The sequence below is a fragment of the Hemiscyllium ocellatum genome, chromosome 24 (genome assembly GCF_020745735.1).
Source record: "Hemiscyllium ocellatum isolate sHemOce1 chromosome 24, sHemOce1.pat.X.cur, whole genome shotgun sequence".
Lineage (NCBI taxonomy): Eukaryota > Metazoa > Chordata > Chondrichthyes > Orectolobiformes > Hemiscylliidae > Hemiscyllium > Hemiscyllium ocellatum.
The window spans coordinates 44,041,877-44,057,103 of NC_083424.1; the positions used below are offsets into that span (position 1 = coordinate 44,041,877).

Genomic DNA, 15,227 nt, shown 5'->3' on the forward strand with positions numbered 1-15,227 from the left:
CCTACAATGTAATGTAGTATTATCCTTCACACTGAAGGCTTTTAAGGCAGACTTCTTTTCTGGCACAACTGATCTGATGGTCTTCAGAACATCAGTCATCTAAAAAAGTTCATACTGCTACCAACTCTGTTGGTGCCACACTGGGAGCATCTCCCAGAACCAATTTAGTTTACACAATAGACAGCCAGTTTCTTGAATTAGAGGGAAAAGAGGGCTGGTACTGCCAACAATGTTCAAATCCCAGGAATGTACACTAAAACACTCAGACAACAGTACATCTTCTATTTATTATGTGATAAAATTCACAGCATTAACCATTGCTATAGTTTACGAAGGAAAAGTTAGAAGATGGACATTGGTTAGGCCACTTTTGGAATATTGTGTGCAATTCTGGTCTCCCTCCTATCAGAAAGATATCGTGAAACTCGAAAGAGTTCAGAAAAGATTTACAAGGATGTTGCCAAAGTTGGAGGATTCGAGCGATAGGGAGAGGCTGAACAGGCTGGGGGTGTTTTCCCTGGAACGTCAGAGGCTGAGGGGTGACCTTAGAGGTTTATAAAATCATGATGGGCATGTATAGGGTAAATAGACAAGGGTGGGAGAGTCCAGAACTAGAGGGCATAGGGTAAGAGTGAGAGGGGCAACTTTTTCACGCAGAGGGTGGTGCGTGTATGGAATGAGTTGCCAGAGGAAGTGGTGGTGGCTAGTATAATTACAACATTTAAAAGGCACCTGGATGGGTAAATGAATAGGAAGGGTTTAGATGGACTGACAAATGGGACTAGATTAGTTTAGGATATCTGGTCGGCATGGTCGAGTTGGACCAAAGGTCTGTTTCCGTGCTGTACATCTCTATGACTCTATGTCATTGTAACAACAAATGATATTGCATGTGCATTTATAATGTATGTGTCAGCTGTCCTTCAGTTTGTAGCACTTCTCACCTTGGAGTCAGATAGTTCTTGGTTCAAATGTCAGACCAGGTCTTGAGCGTAAAAATCAAAATTGATGCTTGGGTTGGAGGCTGAAGGAGTGCTGTCCTTCAGATGAGATCCAATCTGCCTTCTCAGGTAGGTATACAAGGCAGCATTTCCTATTTAGAGCATGGAGGCTATTCCTAATGCCCTAGTCAATACTTACCTCTCAATCAGCATCACAAAAAGCTGAGTTTGTTGTCATCCATCCATGTGCACATGCAAACAGTTTTGGAGAGACACAGCCTGTGTGAGGGAGAGATTGGAATCCAGGAAAAGGTGCAGGGGTAGAGACTGGGAACCAGGAAGTGGTGGGGGGGGGGTAGCTGAAATAACTGCACAGAGGCTGGTATCCTGTCACCAAGTCACCCTTTATTCACACATGGAGAGTTTTTGACACTGATCCAGCTCCCTCAGAGCCAGCTTTCAGCATGAGCAGGATGTTTGCTATTCCTCTGTATATCTGTCAGTGAGGGCTCACTGCTTGGAGCAGATTAACAGCCCCAGTCAGGAATAATCCCTCATTATAATAGCAATTCAGATCCAGGAAGAGGGGGAGGAGTAGAGACTGGGATGCAGAAAAGGGTGGAGGGGGTGGGGTTAAGGGCTGGATTGGGATCTGGAGTGGGAAGAGGAGTTCTGGGCTGGAGGAGATCAAAAGCTGGGAAGATAGAGGGATGGGGCAGAGATTGGAATCAGGGAGAGAACCAGAAGAGGGATGGAGGAGCAAGAAAGCCGAGGGGAGTTTTGAGGAAAGGTGACAGAGGGCCTCTCAGCTCATGGGCCCTCCTTGTCACATTCCCCCACCCTCAAGTCCTAGGCCCACCTTGTCACTCCTCACTGCCTGGCTGCTAGGCCCTCTTCCCTCCTCACTCCAGGGACATCCCCCTGTTCTACAGCCAGCATCCCCTCTCCCCACCGCCAAACCCCATTTTAAAATCACAGGCATCCTTGCAGGTGCACGGTACTGCATTTGTGCGTGACGGCACATGTAACTTGGACATGATGACATACTGCATTGGAACCATGTGTGTGCATGTTCTTAAATGAACCTAAATGCGTAGTTGCCCCCCCCTCGTAGCTGCTGTCAGCAAACACTGCCATCAGAGAAAGAGATTATCTGGTCATTATCATGTTGCTGCTTGTAGAAGTGCATCATGTGCAAATTGCTATTTCCAACATTTCATCAGCAACTACTTTTGAAAAATAAAACTTTACTGGCAAAGTGCTTTGAGTTGTCTGGTGGTTGTGAAAGTGTGGTATCAGTGCACAATTTTCTTTTGCTTATTTCAGTTTGAATAACACTGGTGTTAAGGTAGTGAAAATACATACCATGGCTATTTTGAAGCCAAAGCCTGGTTCTCCCAAAATGTTCTCCTTTGGTATTTTGCAGTCTTCAAAAATGAGGTTTGTAGTGGATGATGCTCTAATTCCCAATTTGTCTTCTTTCTTTCCCAAGGATAACCCTGGTGTAGGCATTGGAACCAAGAATGCACTTATTCCCTGTGAACGCAATGCAGACAAAATATATCTGATACACTGGAATAAAAAAATGGAATCAATTATTTTAAAACATTTTTAATTTCTTTAAAAATGTTTCATAAACTTTGTGATCTTTATAAAATACTAGTTTGGCCTCAATGGTGCATTATTAAGAATGTGAAGGCATTAGAAGAGATGCAGAAGATAATTATCAAAAAGGTTCCAAAGATGAGGAACTTCAGGTGTCCTGATAAGTTGGAGAAAATAGAACTGTTCTCCTTAAAGAAGATTACATAGGAAGTTGGGAGAGGTATTCAAAATGATAACTGCTCTGGACAGAGTAGATGGCAAAAACTGTACAATAGAGTCAAGAATCAGATTAGACTGTTTTAAGGTAATTTGCAAAAGAAACAATGGTAACATGAGGAAAAACAGTTTTACATAGTGAGTAGGTGTGATCTGGAATCAACTGCCTGAGAGCAGGCGGGAACAAATTCAATCAAGGCCTTCAATAAAGAATTGGATAATCATCTTAAGAAAAAAAAAATGGCATGATTATGCAGGAACAGGTGGGGCATTGGACCAGGTGAGTTGCTATTACAGAAATTGCAGGCTTGATAGTTTGATTCGCCTCTTTCTGTGTCATAACTGGTCTAAGATTATTTTACGGTCTTCATGTTCTCCCTCCTACCCTGACCCCATTAACACGAATGATTCCAACTGACATAGGACACTTCAGAACCAGAGACACAATGAAATTATTTGCATGTCATAGTTAAAAGTTTTTCTCCATTTCTGGGGAAATACCATTCCCTGCCAGTTTACTTTACAGACTCTTTGTAGCTAGGATATTCCCAAGGGAAGTCAATCCTCTGGACCCACAGTTAACAAGAAGCAGACTGGGGAGAGAGAAAGAGCTGTATAGTCTGACAGCTTTGAGCATGTGCCCCAGGGTGGAACAAAAACAAAGGCAAAGTTATTAAAATGGGCACTGAAAGGTTACATAAAGTGGCGTGAACAAGGCATTTTTAAAATAGCAAACACAATCTTGAAATCACACTCTAGGTACTAAAAATATGACAATATATGGGGAAGGAAGCAAAAACTTCAAGGACAAAAATAAGTTTAACATTAAGATGAGTAGTTAGGTGAAACACAGAAGTTAATTGAACACCAATTTTAGACTAACAAGCGACAAATTAGGGACAAAATTGTGTTGCTTTGAACCAAAAACAGATGAGTTGAAACTGTGCCATCACACTTCATGTGGGGTTTCTCTGTTCATCGATTTAAGCTTGATTCAAACAAAGGCCTCCAACATTTAAAAACAAATGCTCACAGCATCATAGGAATTAGTGTTGAAGACGGTCATTCTGCATACATGACTGTGCTAATGCTAGCTGTTCAAGTGCAGTTATCTAATCCAATCTGCCCTTTTGATATTCCACATTCCACTTTAAGTGAAATAGAAAATTGTGCAACATATTCTGCCATTCAAATAAATTTTGACGGATTGCTACTTCAATATTATTCACCCACCTTTGATCTAGATTCCTTGATAGTCTTACTCATAGAGTCGTACAGTCAGACAGCACAGAAACAGACCTTTCAGTCCAACTTATCCACACTGACAAGACATCCCAATCTGACCTAGTCTCATTTGCCAGAAATTGGTCCATATCCTTCTAAGTCCTTCCTACTCAGATATCCATCCAGATGTCTCTTAAACAGTGTAACTGTATCAACCTCCACCACTTCCTCTGGCAGCTCATGCCATACATGCACCACCCTCTGCATGAGAAAGTTAACCCTCAGGTCCTTTTTAAATCTTTCCCCTCTCACCACAAACCTATGCCTTCTATAGTTTTTGACTCCCCACCCTTGGAAAAAGACCTTGGCTAATCACCCTATCCATAATTTTATAAACCTCTATAAGGTCACCCCTCAGTCTCTGATGCTCCAAAGAAAAAGGCCCCAATCTATTCAGATTCTCCCTACGGAACAAAACGCTCCAGTCCCAGCAACATTTTTGTAAGTCTTTTCTGCACCCTCTCAGGTTTAACAACATCCTTCCTATATAAGGGCAACTGCAATTGTATGCAGTATTCCAAAAGTGGTCTCAACAATGTCCACAACAAAAAATCCCAACTCAATGTTTTGACCAATGAAGGCAAGCATGCCAAGCACCTTCTTTACCACTCTGTCCACCTGCAACTCTACTTCCAAGAAACTATGTACTAGCTTTCTTTGACAACTCCTCCAATTAACTGTGTAAGTCCTGTTCTGGTTTGCCTTATCAAAATGTAACACCTCATATTTATCTAAATTAAATTCTATCTGCCACTCTTTGGCCCATTGGCCTAATCTGATAAAGGTCCCATTGTATTCTAAAATACTTTTCTTCACTGTCCATCACACCACCTATTTTGGTGTCATCTGCAAACTTACTAACCATACCTCCTATTTCCACATCCAAAAGCAGTGGACCCGTCAGTGATCCTTATGGCACACCACTTGTCACAGGCCTCCAGTCCGAAAATCTCTGATTTGATTTGATTTATTCTTGTTATGTGCACTGAGATACAATGAAAAGTATGGTTTTGCGTGCTATCCAGGCAAATCATACCTTACATGAATCCGTCAGAGTGATAGAACAGAATGCACAATATAGTGTTACAACTACAAAGGAGGTGCAGAGAAAGATCAACTCTAATATCTGAGAGGCCTGTCACTAGTCTGAGAGCAGCAGGGAAGAAGCTGTTCTTGAACTTGTTGGTACATGTTTTCAAACTTTGCTAATTTTTGCCTGATGAAAGAGGGTGGAAGAGAGTATAACAAGGTGGGAGGGATCTTTCATTGTGTTGGTTGCTTTCCCATGGCAACAGGAAGTATAGATGGAGTCAATGCAAGGAAGGCTGGTTTTCATGATGGACTGGGTGACGTTCACAACTTTCTGTAATTTCTTGTGGTCTTGGACAAAGCAGTTGGCATACCAAGCTGTGATGCATCTATAGGATGCTTTCTATGATGCATGTATAAAAATTGGCAAGAGTCATTGTGGACATGTTGAATTTCCTTAGACTTCTGAAGTAGAGGCATTGGTATGCTTTCTTGACTGTAACATTGGACTGAGAAAGATTTGTTGGTGATATTCATTCCTAGGAACTTGAAGCTCTTGACTATCTCTACATCAGCACCATTGATATAGGCTGGGCCATGTCCTCCATTCTGCTTCCTGAAGTTGAGAACCAGCTCCTTCACATTTTGCTGACATTGAGGGAGATTATTGACTTTACACCACGCTACTAAGCTGTCTCTTTCCCGTACTCTGTTGCATCATTGTTTGAGATCTGACGAACTACGGTGGTGTCATCAGCAAACTTGTACATGAAGTTAGAGCAGAATTTGGACACACAGTCGTGGGTATATAAGGAGTATAGTAAGGCTGAGTACAAAGCCTTGTAGGGCGCCAGTGTTGAAGATTATCCTGGAAGAGGTATTGTCGCCTGTCCTTACTGATTGCGGTCTGTGGGTCAGGAAGTTAAGGATCCAGTTGCAAACGGGAGAGCAGAGTTCGAAGTCTTGGAATTTGGAGGTGAGTATCTACCCAAGTCTTGAAAATTTTAATTGGTACAACTCCCACAGCCTTTTCACGCATACTTTGAATGACAAGGACATGGAGATCATCATGCCTATACTAGTTCTTTGAAAGAGTTGATTAATTAGTCCCAATCTCCTACCCTTACCAAAGATTCCTGAACATTTTTCTCCTTCAGGATCTCATCCAATTTCTGTTTGAAAGTTACTCCTGAACCTGCTGTTTCCACCATTCTTTCAGCCAGTTTGTTAAACCAATGGCAACTCGCTGTTTAAACTGTTTTTCCTCACGTTGTCTCTGTTTTTCTTTAAACAATTACCTCAAATTAGAGTCCTTTGGTTTTTATTTTTTTCTCAGAACAGTTCCGAAGAAGAATCACAGCGGTAGGGTTAGAGTCCAAAATGTTAACTCTATCTCTCTCTCCTCAGATGCCGCCAGACCTGCTGAGTTTCCCTAAGCATTCACAATGCTTGTTAGATTTCCAGCATTCACAGTATTTTATTTTCATTCCATTACATTCTTCCCTCCTTTCTTAAAAAAAAGGTTTTGTCTCTCTCTCTCCTTCGACTCATTTCATACCAAGCAGCCACCGCTCCTTTAATCCCACAAACTCCAATTTTGCTGGCGAGTTTATTTTCAGCAACATGATGAAATGCCATTTGAAAGTCTAAATACAAATCAACTGCACTAAGCATCTCCACTACTTCATCCAAGAACTTTTGGTGGTGACAGCTGGGTAAGGTAACTCCAGATTTCCAATACGGTTTATGAGAAAATGTGCTTCTTTATTTCATTCCTAAACAGCCTAGTTTTGTTTTAATCATTCCTTATTGTTTTGGACTACCTCACTAGAGAAGTACTTTCTCTGGACTGAATCTTATGATTTTTGTCTAAGTATTGATTTACGTTCAGTTTTTTGGAGGCTTTGTCACCACACGGCCAGAAAGTTTTCTTGTCATACCCTGCCAAACCCACCACTTTGATTACCTACCATGTCCCTACATGTCTCGCATGTAACGATTCCCATCCCATCCTAGGAATGGAACAGCGCACATTACCAACAGCAGCAGATACCCTGAAATTCACTGACATACAGTGAATCTCCATCTTATTCAAAAGAGCATTGTGTATCTAGACTAGCAATGTCAGTCCAAGCTGTCCCACATCGTTCTTGACATCTGTCCCAGACTTGGAGGACATGAGGAATACCAGCACCCTGCTTTCTGGGTAGGAACCCCGGATTGGATCCTGCTGGATAGGGTGGAGCCAACGCAAGATGTCCTCTTTCCCCAGGACCATTACAGGAGGCCTCAACAACAATCCATGCCAGTCTGGTTTGACGCTGCCACTTGGGTCAAACCAGTCTCAGTTACTGGAGGAATACCCAGCACTGTAGGTAAAAGGTTAACCTTCTCCACTCATTATATTCTCCCCTCACAACTGCACCCAATCCCTTGATATTTTGTTATTTGTTCATTTGTTGTGGGGGTCACTGACTGGGCCAGCATTTATTGCCTCGAGGCACAGTGACAGTAAATGTAGCTTTTGCACAATCAAGCTCTTTTGTTTTGGGAAGTCTGCAATGCACTCCATCAGAGACTCTCGCCCACCGACTTGGCTGCTTGAACAAGCATTTGCTAGTCTAAATTTGAAAGTAAAGCAGCTTATCTCCTAGGAGTAGCTGTGACTATTGTAACATGAGAATCATATTTCAATAACCACATTACAGAACGTGCCTACACAGTATTATCCTCGCTTCAAGTATGAGAGTAAGGAAGGAGGAAAACAAAGCACTTACATCAGTTTATGAGAATACCTACATTCTCCAACGACATCATCAAGTGGTTAAACTGCAGAAAAAAGGAAACATATAGGCGAGTCTGTCAGTGTAGGCCACCGGCAGAAACTGTCTTTTGTGCTAAAATTGCAGCTGACAGTGAGACACAGTGCTGACGGAATTTGTTGATAGCTAAAAACAAATTTCTACTTGTACGTTTGGATTAGCATCTGGCTGCGGAAACAACGCCTTTCATCATCATCTAAAATACAGGGTATTCATGCAAAAGCAAAATGTTAAAGTACAGCTATTCTAATCTTGTGAGAGCCACAGTTGGAACAGCATTACAGCTGACAGTCTGCAGATACTTTTGCCAGTGCAAGCATTAATGAAATCTAAAGTCCTTAATAAACACGCTGATTCGTTCTTCTCAAAAACAAACCTCCATTGATGTGGAAGCCTAACCCTCTGAAAGCTTGTTTAAAAAATCGATCCAGGTGTCAGCTTAGCATGGTGAAGGATAAACTATAGTGGCAAGATTTCATTGTCTTCAGATACAGACCCTACAAATGCGTACCCAAGGCACTCAGTGAATAAAGTACATTCTGTATCCATGAACATCGAATGGCCTTTTTCATAACTGAACCATTTCCATTGGATTTTTGTTCTGAGAAAGGGTCACTCAACCCAAAATGTTAACTCTGATTTCTCTCCACAGGTGCTGCCAGACCTGCTAAGCTTTTCCAGCAATTTCTATTTTAGTCTCCATGAGATTTCTGTTGTCATCAGATTGCCTTACTCTGCAGAGAATTCTGTTGTAAAATCATTAACTGCACAATCAAGTCCAATGCAAGTAGACATGATAAATTTAGCACAACTTGCCTCATCATTAGACCACGGTAAACATTGTGGTCATGTTCATAGGTACCATCTGAGATGCTCTGGGTAGATTCACAGTCATCAAACTTCATTATTAGCATTAGCCCAAGCTATCTATCCCAAGTAAGGAAGGATACCCACACAAAGTCTTGAACAGAAGCGAGGTTTGGTCTTAATAAGCAGACTCAGAATTTTTTTTAAAATCTGAATTATATATAAATCATAGAATTCCCTACAGTGGGATTCTACAGTGCAAGTAGGCGATTTGACCCATCAAGTCCATGCTGAGCACCCAAATATCTTCCCACCCAGACCCACTATCACAACCCTATTCCTGTAACCGTGTATTTCCCATGGCTAATCCACCTAGCATACACATTCCTGAACACTATGGGTAATTTAACATGGCCAATCAACCTAACCTGCACATCTCTGGTCTGTGGAAGGAAACTGGAGCACACAGAGAAAATCCACGCAGATACGGGGAGAATGTGCAAATTCCAGGGGCGGCACTGTGGCTCAGTGGTTAGCACTGCTGCCTCACAGCAACAGTTCAATTCCACCCTCAGGCATTTGCATGTATGGAGATTGCACATTCTCCCCGTGTCTCCATGGGTTTCCTCCGGGTGCTCCAGTTTCCTCCCACAGCCCAAAGATGTGCAGGTCAGGTGAAATGGCCACGCTAAATTGCCCTCAGTGTTGGGTGCATTAGTCAGAGGAAAAAGGGTCTGGGTGGGTCGGTGTAGACTTGTTGGGCCAAATAGCCTGTTTCCACACTGTAGGGAATCTAATTTAAAATCCACACAGACAGTCAACCGAGGGTGGAATCAAACCCAGGTCCTTGGCGCTGAGAGGCAGCATTGCTAACCACTGAGCCACCATGTTGCCTTAATGTCTCTTATGTCTTGTGAGACTCATGCTGGACGTAAGAATACAGACATTACCCTGCTTGTTACGTCAATATTAGAGATGAACTAGCAACTTGAAACTGGTTAGCTGCTCCAAGGAATAGTTAGTTATATGTCAATGAGTGAAACTTTCCCTGTTTCTCAGATACTATTTCCGCTTTATAAATATCATCACTACCTCTGTAGCATTCCCAGCTTCAAAACTTTCTGTAATCTTCATTTATTGCCATTATTCCAACAATGACAGCTACACATTCAAATGTCTCTCTCCACCTGTATGCTGCTCCTCAAATCCTTCCTAATACCTCTTTATAATAGCTCAATGCCAAATTTCCTTCCCTGAAGCACACTGGGACAATTTAATTATGTTAAAGGTGCTACAGGATCACTGTACACTTAAAGTTTGTCTCCATATAACTGTTGTGCTAGGTTGTCTCAAACTTCCAACATTTATCGTTCGGGACATTGGTCCATGAGGAAGGAAATAAGGCAGGAAGGAAATCTCAGGAAGGCTATCATTCACATTTGGCAATGGAACCATAAAGTTTTCATGTTATGTGTACAGCAAGCATAATCCCTTCCTTCCTGGTATGCATAAATCTACACTTTTCAGGAAAGGTCATAAGATAGCCATCAGAAGCAGTCCCATTTATGTTATGCATTTATTTATATGTTGTGGAAATCATTAACAAGGGGACCATGTATTTTCTTGCCCTACCAGACAATATTAGTACGCTGCTTCTTCAGGAAATGAAGTACATATTGCAAATTTCCCAGCCTCTGACCTGTCATTGTAGTCCTAGAATAGAAACCCTAAAGTGGGGAAGCAGGCTATTCAGTCCATTACGTCCACACTGATCCTCCAAAGAGCTTCCTATCCAGACCCACCCCTCTACCATATCCCCATACCCTACATTTCCCATGGCTAATTCACCTAGCCTGCACATCCCTGTACACCACAGAGCAATTTAGCATGGCCCATCTACTTAACCAGCACACCTTTTGACTATGGGACGAAACCATGTCAACACAGCGAGAATGTGCAAACTCCACACAGGATGGTATCAAACCTGGGTCCTCGGCGCTGTGAGGCAATAGTGCTAACGACTGAGCCACCATTCCATACAAGTTATGGTGCTTGGCAATGGTAAAGCTGTTGAATGCCAAGTAGAAATGGTTAGATGTTTTGGTAAAGGGCTCTGTCTGACTGAACTCCTTGTGATGTCTCTGCTTCCAGCAATCACCTTTGTGCCAACTCTGACTCCAGCCAGACTCCCAACTTTTAGTGACTTCAGTCAGAGGAAATCAAAAGATACCAAGACATTTAAAAAGCAAAAGGGTGAGATAATTGATAAACCAGACAAACTGAATGATGATTATAAAAAAAGCCTTCTCCGGGTGAGTTGATTTTAATAATGCGTTTGACAAGGTTCCACTTGGCAAACTGGCCAGAAAGTTAAAAACTCACGGGATCCAAAGGCAAATGGCAAGATCCAAAATTGGCTCAATGACAGGAATGTTGTGTTTTCTGACTGGAAACTAATTTTAACGAGGTTCCACATTACTCAGCATTCCATACCTGCTGATTGTGACATATAGTCAATGATTTTGACCAAATTGTAGAGGCCATGACTAAAGTGATTCACAGGTTTGCAGAGGATACAAAACATTGATCATTTCGTTGACAGTAAGGAAGGAAGTTGCAGCAAGATATTGTTGGACTGGTCATGTTAAACAGCATACAGAGGAGATTGATGAGGATGCTGCCAGAAATGGAAAATTTCAGCTTTGAGAAAATCATGCATGGGCTGGGGTTGTTTTGCTTTTCGGAACAGAAGAGGCTAATGGAAAATTTAATTAATAAGTATAAAAGTATGACAGGCCTAGACAGAATGGATTGAAGAGCCTATCTACGAGTGGTGGTCAGTGGTTAGCGGCGAGATAAATAACCAGCAAGCACAGATTTAAAATAATTGTTAGAAGAATTCATAAGGAGTTGAGGTGTCATTCTTTTCATCCAGAGGATGGTAAGGATTTTCAACTCTGTGCCTGAAGGCTGGAAGAGGAACCCTCAGTGAATTTACAGAAATCTGTTTATGCACTGAAGGTGTTAGAACCTACAGGTTAACAGAGTCATAGAGATGTACAACATGGAAACAGACCCTTCGGTCCAACCCATCCACGCCAACCAGACATCCCAACCCAATCTAGTCCCACCTGCCAGCACCAGGCCCATATCCCTCCAAACCCTTCCTATTCATATACCCATCCAAATGCCTTTTAAATGTTGCAATTGTACCAGCCTCCACCACATCTTCTGGCAGCTCATTCCATACACGTACCACCCTCTGCGTGAAAAAGTTGCCACTTAGGTCTCTTTTATATCTTTCCCCTCTCACCCTAAACCTATGCCCTCTAGTTCTGGATTCCCTGACTCAAGGGAAAAAAACTTTGTCTATTTAGCCTATCCATGCCCCTCATAATTTTGTAAACCTCTATAAGGTCACCCCTCAGCGTCCGACACTCCAGGGAAAACAGCCCCAGCCTGTTCAGCCTCTCCCTGTAGCTCAGATCCTCCAATCCTGGCAACATCTTTGTAAATCTTTTCTGAACCCTTTCAAGTTTCACAACATCTTTCCGATAGGAAGGAGACCAGAATTGCACGCAATATTCCAACAGTAGCCTAACCAATGTCCTGTACAGCCGCAACATGACCTCTCAACTCACAATGTTCTGACCAATACAGGAAAGCATACCAAACACCTTCTCCACTATCCTATCCACCTGCGACTCCACTTTCAAGGAGCTATGAAATTGCAGTCCAAGGTCTCTTTGTTCAGCAACACTCCCTAGGACCTTATCATTAAGTGTATAAGTCCTGCTTAGATTTGCTTTCCCAAAATGCAGCACCTCGCATTTATCTGAATTAAACTCCATCAACTACTTCTCAGCCCATTGGCCCATCTGGTCCAGATCCTGTTGTAATCTGAGGTAACCTTCTTCGCTGTCCACTATACCTCCAATTTTGGTATCATCTGCAAACTTACTAACTGTACGTCTTATGCTTGTATCCAATCAAAAACTGGAAGTAGCATTACGTTGGACTGGCATTAATTTTGACTGGCATGGACACAGTGTGCAAGGTGGTCTCCTTCTGTGTTGTAAATCTTTCCATGGAAAGCATTTAGAAACTTAAAAAGAGAAAGCAATATAGACTGGTTTCATAAGGCAAGGGAAAACTAAGTGGGATTCCCCTGGCTGAGTCCATTCTTGTTTACCCAGTTATAAAAAAGGGAGTCAGCTCTGATGGCTCCCCTTCTCACCTCTACATTGTTGTCCCTAGAACCGCTCAGGGATCTATCCTTGGTCTTTTTCTATTTCTCAGCTACATGTTTCCTCTTGGCAACATTATTGGAGGCCATGAAACTGGATTCCAAATTGACAGTGCCATTCAGATGTTCCTCTCTCAACTGCACCTGCATTATCTTTGCAGTTCTCCAGCATTCAGGAATATACAAACTACAATTTTCTGCAATTAAATATTGGGAAGACTGAAGTCATTGTGTTTGGTTCCCCAAATTTAATTCTCAAGATACTGAATCCAACCATCTCACCAGCCACTCGCTCAAACTGAATGAGACTATCTCTAATATCAATGCAGAGGTGCTGGTGTTGCATTGGGGTGGACAAGGTCAGAAGTCAGACGACACCAGGTTATGGTCCAACAGGTTTATTTGAAATCACAAGCTTTTGAAGCATTACCCTTTCACCTGACAAACAGACAATGCTCCAAGAGCTGTGATATCAAATAAACTTGTTGGATTACAACCTGGTGTCATCTGACTTCTGACCTTATTCCTAACATTAATACCCTTTTTAACCAATGGTCTTCTGGGCAGCCTCCCATCTTCTATCCTCCACCTTCAGATTGTGAACACACTCCCATTCCTTTCCTTCCCTTCCCTTTCTTTTAGTTTTACTTGTTTCATTCTCTGTCATCATATCCTCTTTCCTCTCCACCCCCCCAATCCAGTAAAATTGTCTGTTCTTTCCAGTCTGGCAGTTAGATACACCATTGTTCTGCCATTCTCACATTCTGAGCACTTAATCTGAACTATCAACACCCTTCCTCCCCCATCCTCCCCCTACTGCATAAATGCTGCCCCCTCCACATTTCACATCTGTTCTGATGATCTGGACTCAAAACATTAGTTTGCTTTCTCTTCACGAATGCTGCCTGATCTACTGTAATTCCAGCATTTTTGTGCTCAGTAGAAATTCCAGCATCTGCAGTAATTTGCTCATAGAAAAACATGAAATCTTTTCAGATAATATTTTTCTCCAGTGAGTGAAATAAAAGCCAAAGTGTTAATAAACAGGATAAGTATATTCCAGTTCCATTGTATAAAACAAAGTTTGGACTGTGACTTGTTGATCAGAATAATGCTAAGGGGAGTTAAGAAAGTACTAGAGTCTGGAGTTGATTGCTCCTTGGGAATGATTTGACTGGAGTAAAGGTTATATCATCCATAATCACATAATAGTCTGAATGAAGGTCCAGACAGTTACAAGAGAAATTTTCTGGGTATTTTTCCATCATATGTGGCGACAATGGCAGAACAAGCTTCAGTGGCCCCTACAAGGTAAATTAAAAGGTTAATAAAATACAGTATTAGTTAGATATTCTTGATCACAGGAAGAAAGACATTGATTCTGACACATGAACCTCTTGAAGCAATGTCATTGCAGGGATGATAGGAAATAGTCTGTGTGTCAGGGGATAAGAATAATGGAGGATGACACTCCCACTTAGAGTGAGGTAGAAGGAGAAGCAGACAGTCCACAAAATGAACTTCCTACAATTTGATTAGTCAGTTCAGAGGTACTGATACTGTTAGATACTGTACTCTAACTTAGAAGAAGGACAACAGGAAGATCTGGTAAGGTTACTTAGGAAGTCTAAAGAAATCTGTGGTAAATAACCTAGACATATAATTCTGTTGGACATAATGTAGACATAGCAGACTCAGTGATGAGAAACAACATCCTTATTGGTCGACCCCAGAAAAACAAGCTCAGGTTCATGTTGGAAAATTGCTGAATGTAACCTAGCCATAGCAACTGGAATTCATCCGTGATGCTATTTCTTAAACCAGAAGGATTAACTAGATTCTGTTTAGACTACAGAAAAGTAAATACAGTAAGTAAAAACAGATTCATAGGCAATTCTTCCATTAGAAGATTGTATTGAGACAGTTGGCAATGCAACAGGTTTTTTTCTTAAATCAACCTATTGATAAGCTACTGACAAGTGCCATTAACAGGGGTCTGGATTAAAGTGGTGCTGGAAAAGCACAGCAGGTCAGGCAGCATCCAAGGAGCAGGAAAATCAACATTTCAGACAAAAGCCCTTCAATAGGAATAGAGGCAGGGTGCCTGCAGGGTGGAGTGCCATTAACATCAAGGGTGAAAGAAATATCTGCTTTTGTCACATCAGGTGGGTTATATGAAGGTCAAATCATCCCACTTGGGTTTAAAACCACACAAGCTACATTCAAAATAATTATGAAATAAGCTATAGCTGAACCTGTGCAGATTATTTAGACAAT

General features: G+C 41.8%; 1 protein-coding gene across 3 annotated transcripts in view; it reads right to left on the reverse strand.

Moving 5' to 3' along the window:
- acads (acyl-CoA dehydrogenase short chain) overlaps positions 1-15,227 on the reverse strand; it is a 190,530-nt gene that overhangs the window by 109,376 nt on the left and 65,927 nt on the right. For 2 of the 3 annotated variants that reach the window (XM_060843729.1, XM_060843727.1), the window contains one exon: positions 2,307-2,477. The exons of the other annotated variant lie outside the window; for it this stretch is intronic. In XM_060843729.1, the coding sequence (XP_060699712.1) occupies positions 2,307-2,477 (171 nt within the window). The remainder of the gene's footprint in view (positions 1-2,306; positions 2,478-15,227) is intronic. 3 annotated transcript variants of the gene reach the window in all.